Source organism: Carlito syrichta, unplaced genomic scaffold (assembly GCF_000164805.1).
Source record: "Carlito syrichta isolate Samal-C Ts95f unplaced genomic scaffold, Tarsius_syrichta-2.0.1 Scaffold311873, whole genome shotgun sequence".
Taxonomy (NCBI): domain Eukaryota; kingdom Metazoa; phylum Chordata; class Mammalia; order Primates; family Tarsiidae; genus Carlito; species Carlito syrichta.
This window is the reverse complement of record NW_007255969.1, coordinates 221,148-240,117: the sequence shown is the minus strand read 5'-3', so window position 1 is coordinate 240,117 and position 18,970 is coordinate 221,148. Positions and strand designations below refer to the sequence as shown.

The following is an 18,970-nucleotide window of genomic DNA, read 5'->3' as shown; positions in this document are numbered from 1 at the left end:
TGGAGTCAGAGTCTCACTCTGTTGCCGAACCACAGTGGCATGCTCATGGCAGCCTTGATCTGCTGAGCTCAGGTGATCCTTCCACTTCATCCTTTTAAGTAGCTGGGACTACAGGCACGTACCACCATGCCCAGCTAATTTTTTGATTTATTATAGAGACAAGATCTCGCCAGGTTCCCAGACTGGTCTCGAACTCCTGGGCTCAGGCAGTCTTCTCGCCTCAGCCTCCCAAAGTGCTGGGATTACAGGTGTGAACCACACTCCTGGCAACAGCATGCATTCTTGAGGCAGCACATTGGGTGGCCTCTCTTTCTACACTTGGGAGCAGAGAGCAGTGAGCACTTAGCTTCAGTGAGTTCAAACAGGTTTCCCTAAATGCCTTCTTGTTTTCTGTGATGTTTCAGCTGCTGGTCTATGAGTTTGGATAATACCATGAAGCGCCACACTGAGAAATCGACCAAGCACTGGTTCTCCATCTATCAGATGCTTGAGAAGCACATGCAAGAACAAACCGAGGAGCAGGAAGGTAGTGCTGGGCAGCACACTGCCTGCATGTGTGGAGGTGCCCAGCCGAATGAGTGCTGCAGACTGTAGCAGCTATCTGTTCTCACTCCCTCAGCCCCCACTTTCACTCTGAGAAGTTAGCCAGGAAAGCTGTGTAGTGCTTGTCTCACTGAGGGAGTAAACTGGAAGTCAGAGAGGTTTATGTGACTTTTCCAGAGTCTAGAGAACCAGTCATACGCTAAGGTCCTCTTCTCTGTGCCCATGAAACAAGTCTTTCTTGGTAGATAGTAGTAATCAGCACACTTGAGTTGAAGATGTTTCATTTCATACTCATGGCAAGCACCTTATACTTCAATTCCATAATTTGCTGGAACTGCATTTAAGACATATCTGTGTGCAGCAGTTACTTGTAAATCAGCTTAGAAGTTAGTTATGGTGTCTGGGTGCATTGGCTTATATGCCTGTAATCCTAGCAGTTTGGGAGGCTGAGGCAGGAGGTTGCTGAGCTCAGGAGTTTGAGACAAACCTAAGCAACACAGTGAGACCTTGTCTCTACAAAAAAAAAAAAATTATGCAAGCGTGGTGACACGTGCCTATGGGCCATGCTACTTGGGAGGCTGAGGCAGGAGGATCGCCTGAGCCCAGGATGTTGAGGCTGCAGTAAGCTGTGATCGTTCTACTGCACTCCAGCCTGGGTGACAGAGTGAGACCCCAACTCAAACAAATACAAAAGGAAGTTAACTGTGGTCCTTGCTTGAAAGCCTTGTTTTGCTTATGGTTTCCGCCTGATGCCCGTCCCTTTGTGTATCCCATAGTGGACTGCACACACGTTAGGAGTAGGGAGTGATGGTTGAAAGCACATGTATATTTTCCTTTTTGACTCTCTAAAGATGACAAACAGATGACCTTGATGTTGCTGGTCAGCACATTACAAGCATTTATTGAGGGGTCCTCGCTGGGAGAATTCCACGTACGACTTCAGATGTTACTGGTTTTCCATTGTCATGTCTTGCTGATGCCACAAGCGGAAGGAAAGGGTGAGGATTTTTTTTTTCCTTTTCACTGCAGTGTTCAAATGGGTTAGGTTTTGAATTCTCCACAGGAGACAGTTGTCTTGTTGCACACCAGGTTTTAAGCAAGACACTTGGAGTCATTTTTAGCTTTAATGTGATTCATGTTAGCTATAGAGAAAAACGTCCAAAGTAAGGTGCAGACTGGTTATAAGCGGAGCACTGACTCGTGAGCTCTGGCCAAAGTAATTGCTGGATGGAGCGAGCTCTCAGGCCTGGCGTGTTGAGGCAACTCCTCTCTGTCTAGACGCTGTAAATGTCCTGCTAAGCTGCTGCTTGATCCAGGCCATTATTAGCTTCTTTGATCTAGTAAAGCACTGCCACATATCAAGGAACTGCACATAAAACTGCTGCTGTTAGTTACCATCTCTGACCACAGCAGTTGAGATCAAAATCTCCCGACAAGATGAGTATAGTTTGGCCATGGATGAGCATTTGGGTGAACTGCTTCATGTGCCATCTCTTAAAACAAGGATGGTATTTGCCAATTTTACAGTAAGATTAGACAGAATTTGAACTTATGGTTTTAGCGGAATCTCTGAGTTCATCATCTTCAAGAACAAAATATAAAAAACATCCGTTAGAAGCAGACGTGAAAAGTAGAGGAGTATTAACCTCCTGCATCTCTGAGGACTGTGAACTCAGACCAGCTCCCTAAATAACCACCTGTGAGACGTCCTGTAACCTCGTGGCACACAGATAGGAAGGGTCATCTCTGAAATGTGAAGCCCACAGGCGGCGCCAGTAGCACATGCAGCAAGTGTGGTGTTTTTGTTTCCTTTTCATTTCTTCCAGATTCACTTTGCAGTGTTCTATGGAATTTGTACCATTATTACAAGCAATTCTTTGACCGGGTCCAGGCCAAAATTGTGGAACTTCGTTCCCCCCTAGAAAAAGAACTTAAAGTAAGATGAACAGCTGTCACGCTCACTCTTGGGAGAACAAAATCAGATTCTTTTCCTTAGCGCAACAGTGAGGCAGGGGCTAAGGGGAATGGAGGTGAGCCCTGCCACCGCTAGGTAGGATGGCCAGATGTACATTCTGCGTCATTGGCACCCCTGCTGACCTGGCCAGGTGTGTGAGGGGTCCGTGGAGTGGCCCTGTCAGAGGCTCCTCAGATGCCACCGAAGTCCGTTGTGCTCATCTGGTCTTGCCCAGGCTCATCTCCCCCCTCAGCGGTGCACCGTGCTGTGTTGGTCTGTGCACCACTGTAGCACCTTGGAACAGAGGGCCCTCTCTTTTTGACACTCAGTGGTTTTGGAACCAAGCCTTGTGCAGGGGACACGACTAATGTGGTGATTTGTAAGCTGGAGTACATATTGAGTGACCGATTGATTATAGCAACACTGCTTTTTATCTCTTTGAGACCAACATACGGTTCAGTTTTTTAGACTTATTTAACTTGACCAGTGACACAGTCCTGTGTTTGGGATGGAGTGGGCTCTGGTCTTTGGCAAATAGTAAAAAAACAGAATGACACTCGCTTGTTAAAGCCATTTCTTGAGTTTCATTTATCTTACAGGAATTTGTTAAGATTTCCAAGTGGAATGATGTCAGCTTCTGGTCCATTAAACAGTCTGTGGAAAAGACACACAGGTAATTCTGAACTGGGGGCAACTGTCATTCAGAATTTTATGTGAAAGGGAACAAGACTACATAGTTACCATAGCCTGACTTCATAGAAATACCTTGAACTTCTGAGGGGAGAAAAAAGCCAAAATCCCACCGGCTTATTTTAGTGTGACTTTCTAACACCACCCCTTGTCACGCAGGCCAGAGTGGACCTCTAGGAGGCCTTAGCTTGCCTTGAAACTCAGCAGGCTGTGGCTCCAGTCTTCTGCCACCTTCTAGCTCTTTACTTTGAGCAAAGCAATCCCACCCCTCCTGGGTTCAGTTTTCTCTTCTAGAAAAGGAGGATGACAACCTACTGTATTTTTTCCCTTAAGGAAAGAAAATGACTGAATATCTAAGGAGATTGTTGTATACAAAAAGTACAGGTTATGAAGTTACATGTATATGCATTATAATGTATTTTTTGCATTTCTTCATTTGCCAATCTGGTTTTTTTTCCTTATCTCTCTCATCCCCTGGCGTCAGGACCCTTTTTAAATTCATGAAGAAGTTTGAAGCTGTCCTGAGTGAACCCTGCCGGTCATCCCTGGTGGAGAGTGACAAGGAAGAACGGCCTGACTTTTTATCCAGGCCGACTGATGCAGCTGCGAGTGAGGCGTCTCCTGTTCAGAGTCTGATCAGAGTGCTGAGGGAGACCCTGTTAGCTCGGCCAGTGGTTGCGCAGGTGGTAACCCATGGGAGAGTGCTTGCTTATTCCCCCAGCCAGTCAAGTGGGCTCTGTGTTTAACGTACTAGGGGTGTCCTGGGTACCAGACAAGGAAATGCACTTGAAATCTTGTTCTTTGGACATTTATATTTGTTTGCCTGACCCCACTGAAGACTAGGGCCAAAAACCCATAGATCCTGCTGCTAAAAGTTCACTGTCAGCCTGTGGGGAATAACTGTTGTGTTCACCTATGAACACTGCATCTACCTGTGATGGGAGACTCGAGCGTCAGCTTAAGGACGCGCCATCAGAGCTGCCCGTGGGCGCATGAGGAAGCGGCTGCTCAGGGCGAATGTATGTTGGCTTATTGTGAGTGCCATTCGCTGTGGTGTAGGCGCTCCTGTCACAGCCAGTTTCAGGCGCCAGCAGTTAAGATTGACTTGCAGAGCTCCTGAAGGCCAGCAGAGATGGGTCTTGTAGTCAGCACATCTGCTCTAGAATGGCGACTTCTGCTTCGTGTCTTAGGGTGTGGGAAGCTCCAGGATTGTGTATACTCAAGAGAGTCATTGCTCTTACCTTCTTACTGACCTTCCCCCCTGGGGCTCACAGAGTTGGTAATGGAAAGTCCTCGAGCTGTTTTTAATATTTTAGTAGTTAAAAATGCATAATAGGAACTGAGCATAAAGCCATCATGTGGCTGCACAGATACAATATGGCTCCCAAATTTATTTTCTTTTGACGTATTTGTCGGCTCACTGCTTTGGTCGTTCTGATGAAAAATTTTGATTTGCTGATGATGATAGCATAGGAATGTCAGGTATTCTTCAGAAGAAAGTGTAACAGACATATGCCTCCAATGGACAAAGGCTCTTTTGTTCATTTCACATCTAAATCCCTGATTGTGAACCGTTCGTCAGGAACTGGAGGGTGGGGGCAGAGGGCAGTAGCAGTGGGACTGGGTGGCCCCGTTTGCTGGCCGGGTGCCTGGGCAGCACGGTATGGCCCCGCACCTTGAGGGCAGCAGCTCCATCCCTTGTCGGGTCGGGGCTGTGCGTGGGCCGGCTCTGGAGTCTGCTCATGCGGCGTAAAAGCACTGCTGGAGGTGGGGTGCTTCTGTGACAGTCTCATGGAGCGGTGGTAGGATTTTCTAGATATCTGTGGTGTGTCTGTTTTAATTTTAGGAGGCTACATTTGTTCTCATGAAACTTCTGAGATGGTGATAATTTAGTACTTGCTAAGCGGGGGGTGTTGGGGGCAGTTCAGTCTAGCACCTGTGCAGGTCAGAACTGTTGCTGTCATCCTGAGCAGCGAGACTGACCTGAGCTCTGCCTCGCAGGCCACAGTTCCAGAACAACATCAAGGTGCTGCTCTTCCCCCCTTGGAAGGGGAGCTTGTGCGTCGCTTGCCGAAGCTCATGCGGCGAATGCGGAAGGTGTGCCTGGCTTTCGTGAAGGAGAGCCCCCTGCCTCAGCTCGTGGAGGGCCTTGAGCAATTCACTGGTGGGTACCAGGCATGGGTGGGACTTGCTTTTCTGTTTTCTCCAGTGGCGCAGGAAGGCTGGGAATGTGGCACGATATTTGTTTTTTGACGTCGTGTATAGTGTTGAACAGTTGACTGAATAAGCAAGCGGGCTCAAAACCAGTAGAGCCCAGACACAGGAGCCAGCTGAGAACACACAAACTGTCAAGATTTTCATCTTGTCGTCCTTGGTGTAAACTAGTAATATGTTATGCCATTTTCTGTAAGAACCTGGTCAGTGCCAGTTCTTGTTGGTTGGGGGATGGGTAAAGGGGCAAGGAGATGGCTTTCCCGGAGTTCTAAGCTGCCCACCTCCCAAGATGTCTCCTTTGAATAAAGGGAAAAGAAAGACTCAGCCACAGTCCTCTCGGCTTCCTTCACTTCAGAGAGGTGAGCCGTTCGTTTCTCTGGCTGTCCTTGCTCAGGGAAGGGTGAGAGCCCAGGTCTGCTCTGTAGTGCAACAGCAGTAGCCAGGGAAGGGAATCCAGAGCTTCATAGGCTGTTTGGGTCCTTGGTGGGCTTCTGCCACCTCTTTCACCCCATCCATCCCTGCCCCATCCTCAAGGGGAGTACCAGAGTGAGGCTGCAGTCTAATCCCAGGGCGTTCTTGTTTTTAAAACTTGTCATGAAAATAGCCTCCTGTCTGTTGCTCATGGCAACTTGTGCCTGAGCCTGAGGACGAGGATGAGTGGAATACAGGTCTGTGTACAGCTCCTGGAAAGGGGCCAGGCCTCTTCTCAGCCTCTTACTCGCCTGCAGTGCCAGCGTGCTATGTGGGCTGTGCACACGTGCATCTGGCAACCACCTGTGCTGGTCTTCTAGGGCTGCCTTAGTAAAGGGCCACAGATCGGGAATATGTCATCACACAGTTCTGAAAGCTGAAAGGCCGGGATGAAGGTGTCGGCAGGGCTGGTGTCTTAGGTGTCTCTTGACTTGCAGATGGCCACCTTCTCACTGAGCCCTTGCATGGCCACTCTTCCATTTGTGTTCTTTGTATCCTTTTTTTCCCTCCTGAGTTGAGGTCTTACTCTGTTGCCTAGGCTGGAGTGCAGTGGCATGGTCACGGTTCACCGCAGTGCAGCCTTGACATCCTGGACTCAGGTGTTCCTCCTGCCTCGGCCTTCCAAGTAGCTGGGCTTACAGGTGTGTGCCATGACACCCAGCTAGTTTTTTAAATTTTTTTAGTAGAGATGAGATCTTGTCATGTTGTCCAAGCTGGTCTCAAGCTCCTGGGCTCAAGCAGTCCTCCTGGCTCGGCCTCCTAAAATGTTGGGATTACAGGCATGAGCCACCATGCCCCGTCTTTGTTCTCGTCTTGTAAGCTCTTAAGGGCTTCAGTCATATTAAATTAAGGCCGTGCTCATTTTGCCTTAACGACCTCTTTAGGGGCCCTGTCTCCATACAGACTCACACTCCAGGGGTGCTGGGGTTGGGACTTTGGCATTTGAATGGGGGAAGAGATACCATCCAGCCCCTAACGCCACTCTAGCAGGTAGGTGCCTGTAGCAGGTAGGCAGCACCCTCATGTTACAGGTACCCTTGTGTCTTCAGGAAGTTAGCATGGTGCTATAAGAAAGAACCTGGGCTTTGGAATTGGATCGGCCAGTGTGCAAATCCTGGCTCATCCACCTATTAACCAAATGGCCTTTCCTTAAATCAGGGAGGTCCAACCTTTGAGTAGAGGAATTATCTTGGCCCACATATAAATTATAGTTAGTATCTGTATATAATACTTAATTTTCTTGTGTTGTTATTATACAGTTTAGAAAAACAAGAACAGTATAAAACAATAGGAAACTTGATCTTATTTTTGTAAAATTAATCAATGTCTGGTTGACTGGAAGTGGTCACAATTCTTCATGAGTTCTCAAGGTGCTCATCAGAAATGTTTGATCAATTTTTGCTCTTCGTGTGCTTAATAATTGAAAACAGCTGTTCACAAATACATGTGCTGCCAGAAAGTGATGTCTTGTGATTGTGAACTTCAAAGACAGAACTATGCATGGGGTCACGAAGAAAATGAACGCTAAAAAAAACATGATGTTAGGCTGGGTGTAATGGCTCATGCCTATAATCCCAGCACTTTGGGAGGCCTGAGTGAGAGGATTGCCTGAGCCCATGGATTCAAAACCAGCCTGGGCAACTTGGCAAGACCTCATCTCTACAATAAATAAAAAAAATCAGCCGGTCATGGTAGCATGTGACTATAGTTCCAGCTTCTTGGAAGGCTGAGGTGGAAGGATCATCTGAGCTCAGCAAGTCGAGGCTGCAGTAACTGTGAGCATGCCACTGCACTCCAGCCTGGATGACAGAGTGAGACTCCAATCTAAGAGAAAAAAAAAACCCAAAAAACCATGATGTTAAAAGATTTTGTGGGGCTGCATTACTAGCTGTCCTGGGCCACATGCAGCCCGCAGGCTATGGGTTGATCATGCCTGCTTTAAAGTCTGTAAAATGGAAGCTCACGAAAAGATTTTGCCAATTACCAGCTATAGTGTAGAAAGTCAATAATACTGCATTTATTAGACATTTCCTTCAAGTGATCAAAAATTCCTAGTATGATACACTGCACATCATTGGTGCTCAATAGGAGTGCTTTTTGATTGATTATAAGCCCTAAAATAAAAAAGAACATGTCATCTGTTGACAGTAAACATGAAATCCATGTGTTCTTGTTTTCTGTATCTATGCATCTTGACCAGTCTAGTTCTTAACATAACTAGAGGCTACATTAAGTATCAAGCACATAAAAATGAATGGTACCTGGTCCTTGGCCTTGGATGTGCCTAGTAGTGGGTAACTTACCTCATTAATAAACTCTGGGGTTTTCTTACTTCCTCTTGTTTCCCCTACAGGTGGAGTGATTTCCTCTGTGAGTGAGCTGCAGAGCTTAAAGGTGGACCCCTCAGCAGAGAAGGAGAAGCAGCGGTCGGAAGCCAAGCACATTCTCGTGCAAAAGCAGCGAGCTTTATCAGACCTCTTTAAACACCTTGCCAAAACTGGTAAGGGTCTCACTTGAAATCCCTTGAAACAGAATCATCAACTTTAGGAAGAAAAACAGTATGAGTGACTTGGAAAATTCCATAGACAGTTGAGATGGTGACCAACAGAAGGTGCAGGCAAGGTTTTGAAATATCCTTCTAAGAGCTCTAGTCACATGCAGGAAAATCCTATGATCAGGCATTTGTGATTCCCAAAAACTTTTATTTTTGTGCTGAGGTTTCTCCTAACCGTATTTTTATTTTCATCAGCAAGGGCTATTCAGCACTCTTCCAGCAGAGCAGGGAGCATTGCTTCTCAAACTTTTTAAAGTCAGGGTCTTACTGAAACCAGACTGGAGTGCAGTGGCACCATCATCACTACCACAGCCTCCACCTGCTGGGCTCAGGCGATCCTTCCACTTCAGTCTTCCAAGTAGCCGGCACAACAGGCACGTGCCACCACGCCTGGCTAATTTTTTTGATTTGTTTTATAGACGAGTTCTTGCCATGTCTCTTAGCGTGGTCTCGAGTTCTTAGGCTTAGGCAGTCTTCTCGCCTTGGCCTCCCAGCATGCTAGGATTATAGGCGTGAGCCACTGCCCAGTCTGCTTCTCAAACTTGGATGAGCATGGGAATCACCTGGGGACCCTTGCTAGCGTGCAGATGCAACTCCCGTTTCAGCTGGTGTGGGTGTAGCCTGAGAGTCTCTGTTTCTAACAAGCTCCTGGGTAATGGAGTTCCGTGGACTTGGCTTTGAGTGTGTGTGGGAGGGGTACCTCCCTCACTACTGTCTCTTTGCTTAAATGAATGCTGTTTATTTCTTAGGTTTGTCGTTTCGCAAAGGACTTGCCTGGGCGCGTTCAAAAAATCCTCAAGAGATGCTTCATCTTCACCCATTAGATCTCCGGAGCGCATTGTCCATAGTCAGCAGTACTCAGGAGGCTGATTCTAGGTTGGTTTGCTTTTAGTTATAAATGGAGCCAGTAACTGGAACCTTTATGCCCTCATCTGCCAAAGTGGGGATAGCAGTGCCTCTCTGCAGAGTTGTTGTAAAGATGTAAGAGAAAGACCACTTATGAAAGTGCCTGACTCAGGGCCTAGCACCTGGTGAACATTCAGATGCAGGGTGTTGGTTGACTTTCTTCTTTCTCTCTCTTCCTCCTTGCATTCACCTCTCCATCCTTCTTCTCCTCCTTTTTCTGTCCTGTGATTCTCCTGAGGTCCACTCACTTGGTTTGATCACACAGGTGGAGATCTGTGAGAACAGCTGCGTTTCTAGCTGCTCCATACCTGCACCCCTTCTGAGTTCTAACATGTTCTTGCATTTGAGAGCCCATTAACTTTTGAGACAGAGCTTCCTCCGTGTTAACATCCACAGTGGCGCTGTTGCAGGTGATGATTCCGTGAGCTGGGGGAGCACACATTTGTGTTTTGTTTGCTCACTGGCTCTCCCAGCTTTACATTTAATTCAACACAGCATTGTAAAAAGGAGATTTTGTAACACCATTCTAGATTTTCAGTTTTTTAGGGAAATTCACCCAGTGGGCTCATATTCTCATGTGGTGAGCAGTTGGTGTAGCTGATGGTGGCTCCCTCCTTTCAACAGGACACATGCTCTCCAGTGTCCTTTAGTCCTCAACAACCCCTGTGGCTTTCCCACGTGGAGGTCAGCTGTCACTGCCTTGATCGCTTTTGCTGGCTGTCTGTAATCATTTATGTTATCCGCCTGGCCCCTGTAAGCATCAGCATGTATGACCCCTGGCCACCACTGCAGTTAGATACAAAGATTTCATTGAGGAAACTATATTGGCATCATAATTTATTTCCCCATGACACTTCCACTTCTGAGTATGCACAGTACATGCCTTACGTAAAGGACATGCATGCCTACCAAGTGAGTCCTCATAGAAATCCATTCAGATAGCTGCCTTGGGTTATAGCCAGAGTTACTGATCTCTGAATCTTCCAGCTCATGGGTAGGAGATTGTGTAATGAATCATGTTAATATCTTCTCCAGGTTGCTTACAGAAATCTCGTCTTCGTGGGATGGGTGCCAGAAGTATTTTTATCGCTGTCTTGCGCGGCACACCAGGCTTAGTGCAGCCCTAGCGACTCCTGCCAAGGTAGAATAATGGGACATCAGAATTGCAGGGGCCCAGGGCATGCTTCTTCTGCTCATCCCGGGGCTGCATTCTCAGGCCTCGTTATCAAGTGGTAACAGCCCATTAATGGAAATTGACTAACATTTTTACAGTACATCCTTAAAATATACAGTATGATTTTGTGCTAAATCAGAGACTAGCTTATAATAAATTATGTAACACACACTTTCCAGCAGGACCAAATGTATAAGAAAAATTATGGAAGAAAAACTTCATATTGAGAATGCCATCTTCAAATCTTTTTTCCCCTTGCAAATTGAGAAAAGACCACTGATACCTATTTCTCAATGGAATGTCAGTTATTTGTGGAGGCAAAATGTGAGAACTGCTTAAAAGGATGTGTATCACCCCAGAAGGCAGCACACCAAAGCCTCCATGAGCTGGGGACCCTGCCCGGGGAGTACTCAGCGGCACAGCTTTCTAGTGGAGCCTCTGGGGGTTGTTGGCCAGCAGACCGCCAGCATGCCTCTCCTTCTCCCTCTGCCAGGAGCTGGGTGTGGGCAGCATTGAGCGGTGTAGGGGCTTCTCGGCACACCTGATGAAGATACTTGTCCGACAGCGGCGCGCCCTGACCACACTGACTGAGCAGTGGATCATCCTCAGGTAGCAGCTGACCAGCTAGGTGTGGGGCACGAATTAGGAAGAGTTGGGTAAGTTAGCTCAGAGCCGTGTCCATCGTGAGAGGAGTGGGACCTGCTCTCGGTTGTGAAATGAAGTTGAGGCCCAGAGACAGGTGGAATTTCTTTGGGCTCTATCCCCTGCTTTTGGTGACGTTCCTCTAGTCTCCCCCTCCCGGTGTCTGACTGCACCTCCTGGGAGAATGGGACTGGGGATTCAGGGCTGAGTCAGACCACAATTGTCCTGTGGGTCTGGAATGAGGACATTCATTGCTGGGCTGTGTTCATGGTGTCTGGGTATCCCGGTCTTCGGGCACAGAGTAGATTTGAGTCTGCTTCTGTTAGGCTTTTGGGATCCTGAAGTGGTGAGCTGCTGAGCTATATGTGGATGTTCCTCAAAGAAAACAGATGGTTAAAAGATGAGGACAGTTGGGAAGGCTGTCATCTGTTGAGTGGATTCTTGGCTGAGAGATAGTATTTCCAGATCATTCCCTCTGGCTTCAGGTAATTTTTCTTCCATTCATTAGGGCTTCTGTAGCAAAGTATAGTACTTGGTAATGCTGTTGGAAGTCGCCGCAGTGGTGTGATCTGTGTTGGATGAGAGGGGGCTCTTAGGGTCAGGTGACATAGGCAGGGAGATTTGGTACTTCTGAAAGACTGGAGGGTGTGTGGAAGCACTTTGGGGAGGCCTTCCAAGAGACTTCTCACCTACCTGAGGGGAGAGACTTTCTTCTTTATGGTATGAAAGTGTCCATACTTGTTCAGAAACACAGGCATAGTTACTGTTAAAAGTCACATGATAACATGGTCTAAGGTACCATTGTGTCTCCCCCGGGTTTCTCTGCACAGGAACCTCCTCAGCTGTGTGCAAGAGATTCACGGCCGGCTGACAGGGCCCTTGGCCTACCCCGTGGCCTTCCCTCCTCAGGACGGTGTGCAGCAGTGGACAGAGCGGCTGCAGCACTTGGCCATGCAGGGCCAGGTCCTGCTCGAGCAGCTCTCTTGGCTCCTCCAGTGCTGCCCCAGCACAGGGCCAGCTCTAGGCCATGGTGATGTCCCAGTGCCGGGCCAGCCTCCTGCCCCCCACCTGGAAGGACCAGAACTCACCAAGGGACAGCTTTCCAGGGTGGTGCCTGACCTCATTCCCTCTGACCTGAGCTACCCATCTCCAGTGCCTGGAGCTCAGCTGCCCTCTGGTTGCCGCATGCGGAAAGAGGACCAGCTTTGGCAACAGTCAACTGTGAGATTATCAGAGGTACTGAAGACCATTAAAACAGTGAAAGCTGATGTCGACAAAATTAGACAGCAGTCTTGTGAGACTCTCTTTCATTCTTGGTGAGTGTGTCTGTGTTTTTTCTCTGTTTGCTTGAGTGTTTGTTTGTGTTTAGTAATGGAATGAATTATGAAAAGAGTTGTGCTGAAGTCCTCTGCTATCCAGTGGACCTGCATAGCACTTTGTGGCACATGTCTAGCTGTAAACCATCAGATAGTCAGTTTTGCCCTGCACATATTTAAGTGCAGGGTGCGTGTGTGTATGTATGTGGCTGTGTGTTTCAACACTGTGGCATTTCTGTTGCAGGAAAGATTTTGAAGTTTGCTCTTCTGCGCTGAGTTGCCTATCCCAGGTGACAGTTCATTTGCAAGACCTAGAGTCCCTGTTCATTCTTCCAGGGATGGAGGTTGAGCAAAGAGACCCACAAATGGCATTAGTTGAAAGCCTAGAATATGTAAGAGGAGAAATCAATAAAGCCGTGGATGACTTTACGACCTGGAAGACACATCTGCTTACTTCAAGTAGCCACGGAGGTAAAGAGCATTGTTCTGTTAGGGAGTAAACGCCTAGTGTGGAAATGGTATCTGGAGATTGGAGATTTCAGTCTGGAAATCCTGAAGACAAATTATGTTTTACATGTGCCTGTCCTGGGTTCTGAGGCAAGGAGGTGTGGTTGAATTCTCAGCTCTCAACTTCTGGTGCCTCGTTGGTTTGAATGCCTTGCCTCTGGGCTGTCCTCAGTTGTGTATGTGTAGGAAGGCAGCACAGCCCACACGCCTGGGACCATTTTGGGCTGAACACTTGGGGCTGATACTTGGACTAAATTGATATTTATTTGCACCATCTTAACTGTCGTTTTCTTTCCTTTTATATTTTTTTTGAGTTGGAATCTCACTGTCACCCAGACTGGAGTGCAGTAGCACGCTCATGGCCACTGCAGTCTCAGCCTGCTGGGCTCAGGTGTCTTTCCTCCTCAGCCTTCCAAGTCGCTGGAACTACAGGTGTGCACCACTATGCCCGGCTAATTTTTTTCATTTATTGTAGAGACAAGGTCTTGCCAAGTTGTTCAGGCTGGTCTCGAACCCCTGGGCTCAGGCAGTTCTCTCGCCTTGGCCTCCCAAAATGCTGGGATTAGAGGCATGAGCCACTGTGCCCAGCTGCTATCATTTTCATATTTCTGGCATTCTTTTAGTCAAATTGTTTTTATACAGGTAATAAACCTATAGGGTTCTCTAGGCAAGGAGTTTGTCTTCTTTGTGTCCAGCCAGCAAAGCTTGATGCAGTGGCTCAGCCATAGCAGGTACTTAACAAGTGGCCATTATTTAGATAGGAGAATTGTTCATGATTTCCAGCAGCACTAGAAATGACTGGTATCTTTTGTTTGTATGTTTGTTTTGCATCTTGTTACTTACTAGGAAGCCACATGTTGGATGAAGGGTTTGTGGAAGATTTTTCAGAGCAAATAGAAAACGCCATCCGAGCCATCCTCTGTGCCGTCCAGAACTTAGCAGAAAGAAAGGATAAAAAAGCAGAGGAGAACACTGACCAAACGAGACCACAGGAAGAGGATGGTATGTCTGAAATCAGGAAAAAATTAGTATCATGCCTGATTGAATTTTTGTATTGACATCTGTGGCTAAATAGTTAAGGACAGGTGTTAGAAATGGATGACTGCATGAATAGAGATGAAAGAGTTTGTTTCTGTTACTCATCATGGCATTTTTTTCTGTGAATGAAAGCAGAAGACTTTGAGAGACTGCGGTCAGGACATGTAACAAAACTCTTAGAAGATGACTTCTGGGCTGACGTGAGTGCTTTGCACGTGCAGAAGATAATCTCTGCCATCTCCGAGCTGTTGGAGAGGCTGAAATCGTACGGCGAGGACGGCACTGCGGCGAAGCACACGGTAACTGCCGGTTCCTCACAAGCTTCTTGCTCTTCAGTGGGCGCTGAACCTCGCTCTGTGTGGGTGGGCCCCAAAGCAGACCTCAGCGCCAGTGTCACTAAGAATTGGGTCTGTTCATACATGTCAGTGTTGCTGACAAGCTTTGATAAGTTAGGGTTTGCTGGCTAAGGGCAGAGATTGTAAGGTGTGTAGGTGCAAAAGTGCTGACGATCCAAAACCACCACTGCTTTAGGGCTCTTTTGATGCCCACTCATGTGCTCCCATGTGCTTGCTGTTCCTGATGGATGTTGCTGCTGTCAGGTAAGGCTAGCGGCTCACCTCTGGGAATGCCGTTGCCTCCACAGTCCGCCCGCAAAGTAAGAAGTCGTGGTTGCTGTCCTGAGTCCAGGGGAGCAACTTACATCGTAGGACATTGGATGCTCTTCTGTGCCAGTGCCTCCAGTGCCAGCTTTGAATTGAGTGTACCGTTTACTTATAGACATTTTGTTCTAAAAAACCAATATTATTAGCTAAATGAGACGTCAGTAACTGAGAATTTAAAGTGCACTTCTGTGAGGGTTTGTGTGAATGAAGGCGTCTCAGTGAGTGGTGTGTATTAAGGGAGGCGGAGGCGTTAATTCACGTGCAGCTTGTCATTAGTGACATTCAGGCCATTCGCAGTGTTGTGCAGTGACTGCCGCTGTCTAGTCCCAGGACGTTCTTATCGCTCAAAGGAAACGTGGTGCCGCTGAGCAGGTGAGCAGGCCTTTGGTTTTGTTTTGTGCCCAGTTCTTCCGCCAGTCCTGCTGCCTGCTGGCGCGCCTGGTGCCCATGCTCTCCAGCTACTCAGACCTCGTCCTCTTCTTCCTGACCGTGTCTTTGGCGACTCACCGCAGCACTGCGAAGCTGCTCTCTGTGCTTGCCCAGGTCTTCACGGAGCTGGCGCAGAAGGTAAGGACTGCTCGTGTGGAGTGCTGTGGTGCTGTGGAGGCCCACGTAGTCCACATCCCTTCATTCTTGGTTCAGCGGCTTTTATTTGGGCCGTCAAAAACTTTAGGCAGCCGGATATGTTGGCTCACTCTTGTAATCTCAGTACTTTGAGAGGCTGAGGCAGGAGGGTCACTTGGACCCAGGAGTTCAAGGCCAGCCTGGATGGCATAGTAAAGACTTTATCTACAAAAAAATTTTGAAAATAGTAGTGGTAGCACTAGCTTGTAGTCCCCACAGCGCAGGCGGACCTTGACCTGAACCCAGGCGGCCGAGGCTGTGGTAGCCATGATCGTGCCATTGTACTCCAGCCTGGGTGACAGAGTGAGACTCCAACTCAAAAAATAAATAAATAAAAGCAGGCAGTGGGCTGGGTGCGGTGGCTCAGCCTATAATCCCAGCACTTTGGGAGGCGAGGCGAGAGGATTGCCTGAGCCCAGGGGTATGAGACCAGCCTGGGCAACTTGGTGAGACCTTCTCTCTATAATAAATCACAAAAAAACCAATGAAAAACTAACTGGGCGTGGTGGCATGCATCTGTAGTTCCAGTTAGTTGGAAGGCTGAGGTGGAAGGATCGCCTGAGCCCAGTTGGTCAAGGCTGCGGTGACTCTGACCATGCCACTGCACTCCAGCCTGGGCAATAAGAGTGAGATTTCAACTCAAAAAAAAAAAAGCAGGCAGTGATTTGCTCTGCTTGTGGACTCTTAAGGCTTGCTAACCTCATTTCCACTAGTGTCTCAGAACCTGCAGACTCCCCACTGATGAGTTCCTGGAACGCATGCAAACCTGGCTATTACACAGATAGAGATGTCCTGTTTTGGAGGTTTGGCAAGAGACCGTTTATATCTAGTGTTACCAAGCTCTAGAGGCTATTGAAAGGCTGTTGCTTTCTATTAGTATACCCTTTTTTCCCCGTCCCTGATGTGAAGTCTTCTTTGGATAATTCCTGAGCTAGACATGTAGGAGACACCCTTAAGGCAATTACACGCTCTTTAACCATTTGTATGTACTTGTGATTAAACGATAACAGGGTTTTTAATATTAGAAGAAGGGTTTGTTTTTTTAGCAGAATTATTCGTCCATTCAGCTGTGTACCTAGTACTGTGAAAAGCACGGAGGGCTGTAGAGACTGTAGACCCTGCCCGTGAAATCCAGGGACAGTGAGACAGTGAAATCTCACAGACTCAACACGGTATGGCAGGTCTAGTCACGGAGGTATCCAGTTCTCGGACTCAGCGCGAGTCATATAACCTCTCTGAGCCTCAGCTTCCTTATTTACAAAAGAAGATCTGCCTTTGCTCATTAGCATTTTTGTGAGAACCGCCTTCATTTGTATATGATTTTTTTTCTTCCTTAGTATTCTAAGATTTTCTCCAAATCTAAGTATAATACACATGAGATTCACTTGAGGAAGATACAAATTTATCTACTGAATATGGGGTCTGAGTTTCTTGTAAATACTTAAGACTTCTTAGTTCTGAGTCTCTGAAATATTGAAAAGGGTTTAAAAGTGGTAGGCAAGCCTCGTGCCTCATATCGAGAGGATACGTTTTTGTGTAGCTGTTGAGTAATAAGTCAATAAGTCTTGGGTTTGATGGGCACTCAGCCAGCCTTGCCTCCCGTCACTTTTAGGAGAAAACACTGCCCAAGACAGTGGCAGGAAAGTGTGTGATAAGGGTGCTTTGAGATTTGTGTCAGCTGGATCTGTCCATTTGTGCTGCTCTCTTGTCTGAAGGGCTCTTGAATGACTTTGGCCTGCACGTCTGTCTGCGTTTCGGGGTGGGGATGGTCCTGAGAGTGCAGCTGGGGGGAGCCAGTGACTGTGCCAGCTGTGGCTGTCGGGAGATGCCCCGAGAAGGGCGTCTGCTCTCCCTGGCGGGGTGGGCTCTTCCTGCCTATCCGCACAGCTTTCTTTTAAAGTAACGTGGCTCAGTGGGAACATTAAGTCAGTCACCAAAACGTGTTACCCAGTCAGCTTTCCCAGAATATGTGCCCTGAACGTTTGCTTTTCCTTTCATTTTTGTAAGTTTCCAAATTATATTTACCTTTTCTGAGTGGTGCTGAGAGAACCTGAAAGTAGGTTAGACAGTGCTGAAGCAGTAGATTTAGGTTGTAATGCAAGCATTTAATCCACAGCAATCTGTTTCTAGCAACAAGTCACAGTCAGTGGTTACTTGTATTGTGGACCTTAATTCCTAGTTAATTTTGACAGCCTATCAAAAACAAAAAGTTGGAAAAAAGATGCAAACCTACTGGATAAGTACATTCTCATCCCCAGATGGACAAATATCTCAAGAGTGTGCATTTTTTCTTGTCAAATTAAACTCTCTGATTGAGAGCCACTGTTTTCTTCTACTGTTTCAGGGTGGGATTGGCTAGTTATTTTTTCTTTTCAGGCTCTTTTCCGACGCTAGACACGGTTAACGCTTTCTGATTGTTCCCGTGTCTGACTGTGTTCTCTTGAGGGCCTGTTCGGCCCTTGCTCAGTGACTTGTTCCGAAATTTGTCCTTCTCGTATACGTCACTCCCGTTTTTTCTTGGCAAAGTGAAAAATTACTGCATGCTAGAGGCCTCTACGAAGTCAAAACCTTGTGTGCTTCAATGTGATGTCAAGCTGTGAAATTGCATAATCATTGTTATCACCAAGGGGAAAAAGAATGTCAGAGGTCTCCTGTACTTCTAGCCAAATTACGATAACTGAACTAGAAAAAGACTTAAGTATTTGTTTAGATGTGTGTTTTTCCTTGTGACAGAACTGGATATCCTCTTTTTATCAATCAATCAATTAATTAAGAAAGCAGAATTTGTGGAGAAGACAGCAAAGCTCCCGCAGCAGGAAGGGGCCCGAGGGGCTGGCCGTAGCCCCTTTCTAAATGGCCTTTGTGCCCTTTTCCCCCTTAGGGATTCTGCTTGCCCAGAGAATTTGTGGAAGATTCGGCAGGAGAGGGAGCAACCGAGTTCCATGACTACGAGGGAGGTGGCATTGGAGACGGTGAGGGCGTGAAGGATGTGAGTGACCAGATCGAAAATGAAGAGCAGGTATGTTTTCTCGCCTGTGGAACAGGCATACTGTAGCTAGAGACGCGGGCTCCCTTCCTCTGAAGTCTTTACATTACACACAGAAATCGTTTTTATCAGGTGAATAATTTTCAAGCTGTGAACTCTGAAGCCCTAGATATATTGGAGCTTGGGTAGTGGTTGTAAATAAAAAGCCTAAAAACCACATGAAGGAACTTTGTAGCTCAGTCTTTTGTGGTGGCTATGATTTTGGAGGGAATGACTTTTACTTTTTTTTAATGGAAATATTTGCTGATGATTTTCTGGACAATATTTTTTGGTATTAGTACTTTTAAGCAAAAAAGCCTTGACTGTTTTTCTTGGGCATGGTGGCACATACCTGTAATCCCAGCTGTTTAGGAGACCCAGGTAGGAGAATTGCTTGAGCCTGGGCAACACAGCAAGACCCCATCTCTACAAAATAAATAAAAATAAAAAATCAGCTACTCTGGGGGCTGAGGTGGCAGGATCACTTTAGCCCAGGAGTTTGAGGCTTTAGTGAACTATGATTGCTCTACTACACTCCAGCCTGGGTGAAAGAATGAGACCTTGCTTTAAAAAAAAGCTTGGCTATTTTAAGTGATAGCTGCTTTTTTTTTTTTTTTTTTTTTGTGAGTTGGAGTCTCACTCTGTTGCCC

General features: G+C 47.0%; 1 protein-coding gene across 1 annotated transcript in view; it reads left to right on the top strand.

The window, feature by feature from the left end:
- Positions 1–18,970, top strand: part of MDN1 (midasin AAA ATPase 1) — a 156,691-nt gene that overhangs the window by 115,558 nt on the left and 22,163 nt on the right. The window contains exons 69-84 of the mRNA XM_008069236.2: positions 405–526; positions 1,395–1,541; positions 2,370–2,479; positions 3,097–3,170; positions 3,672–3,870; positions 5,189–5,351; positions 8,226–8,372; positions 9,176–9,302; positions 10,368–10,473; positions 11,000–11,115; positions 11,979–12,464; positions 12,709–12,935; positions 13,818–13,973; positions 14,145–14,308; positions 15,077–15,238; positions 18,177–18,314. Coding sequence (XP_008067427.1) covers positions 405–526; positions 1,395–1,541; positions 2,370–2,479; positions 3,097–3,170; positions 3,672–3,870; positions 5,189–5,351; positions 8,226–8,372; positions 9,176–9,302; positions 10,368–10,473; positions 11,000–11,115; positions 11,979–12,464; positions 12,709–12,935; positions 13,818–13,973; positions 14,145–14,308; positions 15,077–15,238; positions 18,177–18,314 — 2,644 coding nt within the window. The remainder of the gene's footprint in view (positions 1–404; positions 527–1,394; positions 1,542–2,369; positions 2,480–3,096; positions 3,171–3,671; positions 3,871–5,188; positions 5,352–8,225; positions 8,373–9,175; positions 9,303–10,367; positions 10,474–10,999; positions 11,116–11,978; positions 12,465–12,708; positions 12,936–13,817; positions 13,974–14,144; positions 14,309–15,076; positions 15,239–18,176; positions 18,315–18,970) is intronic.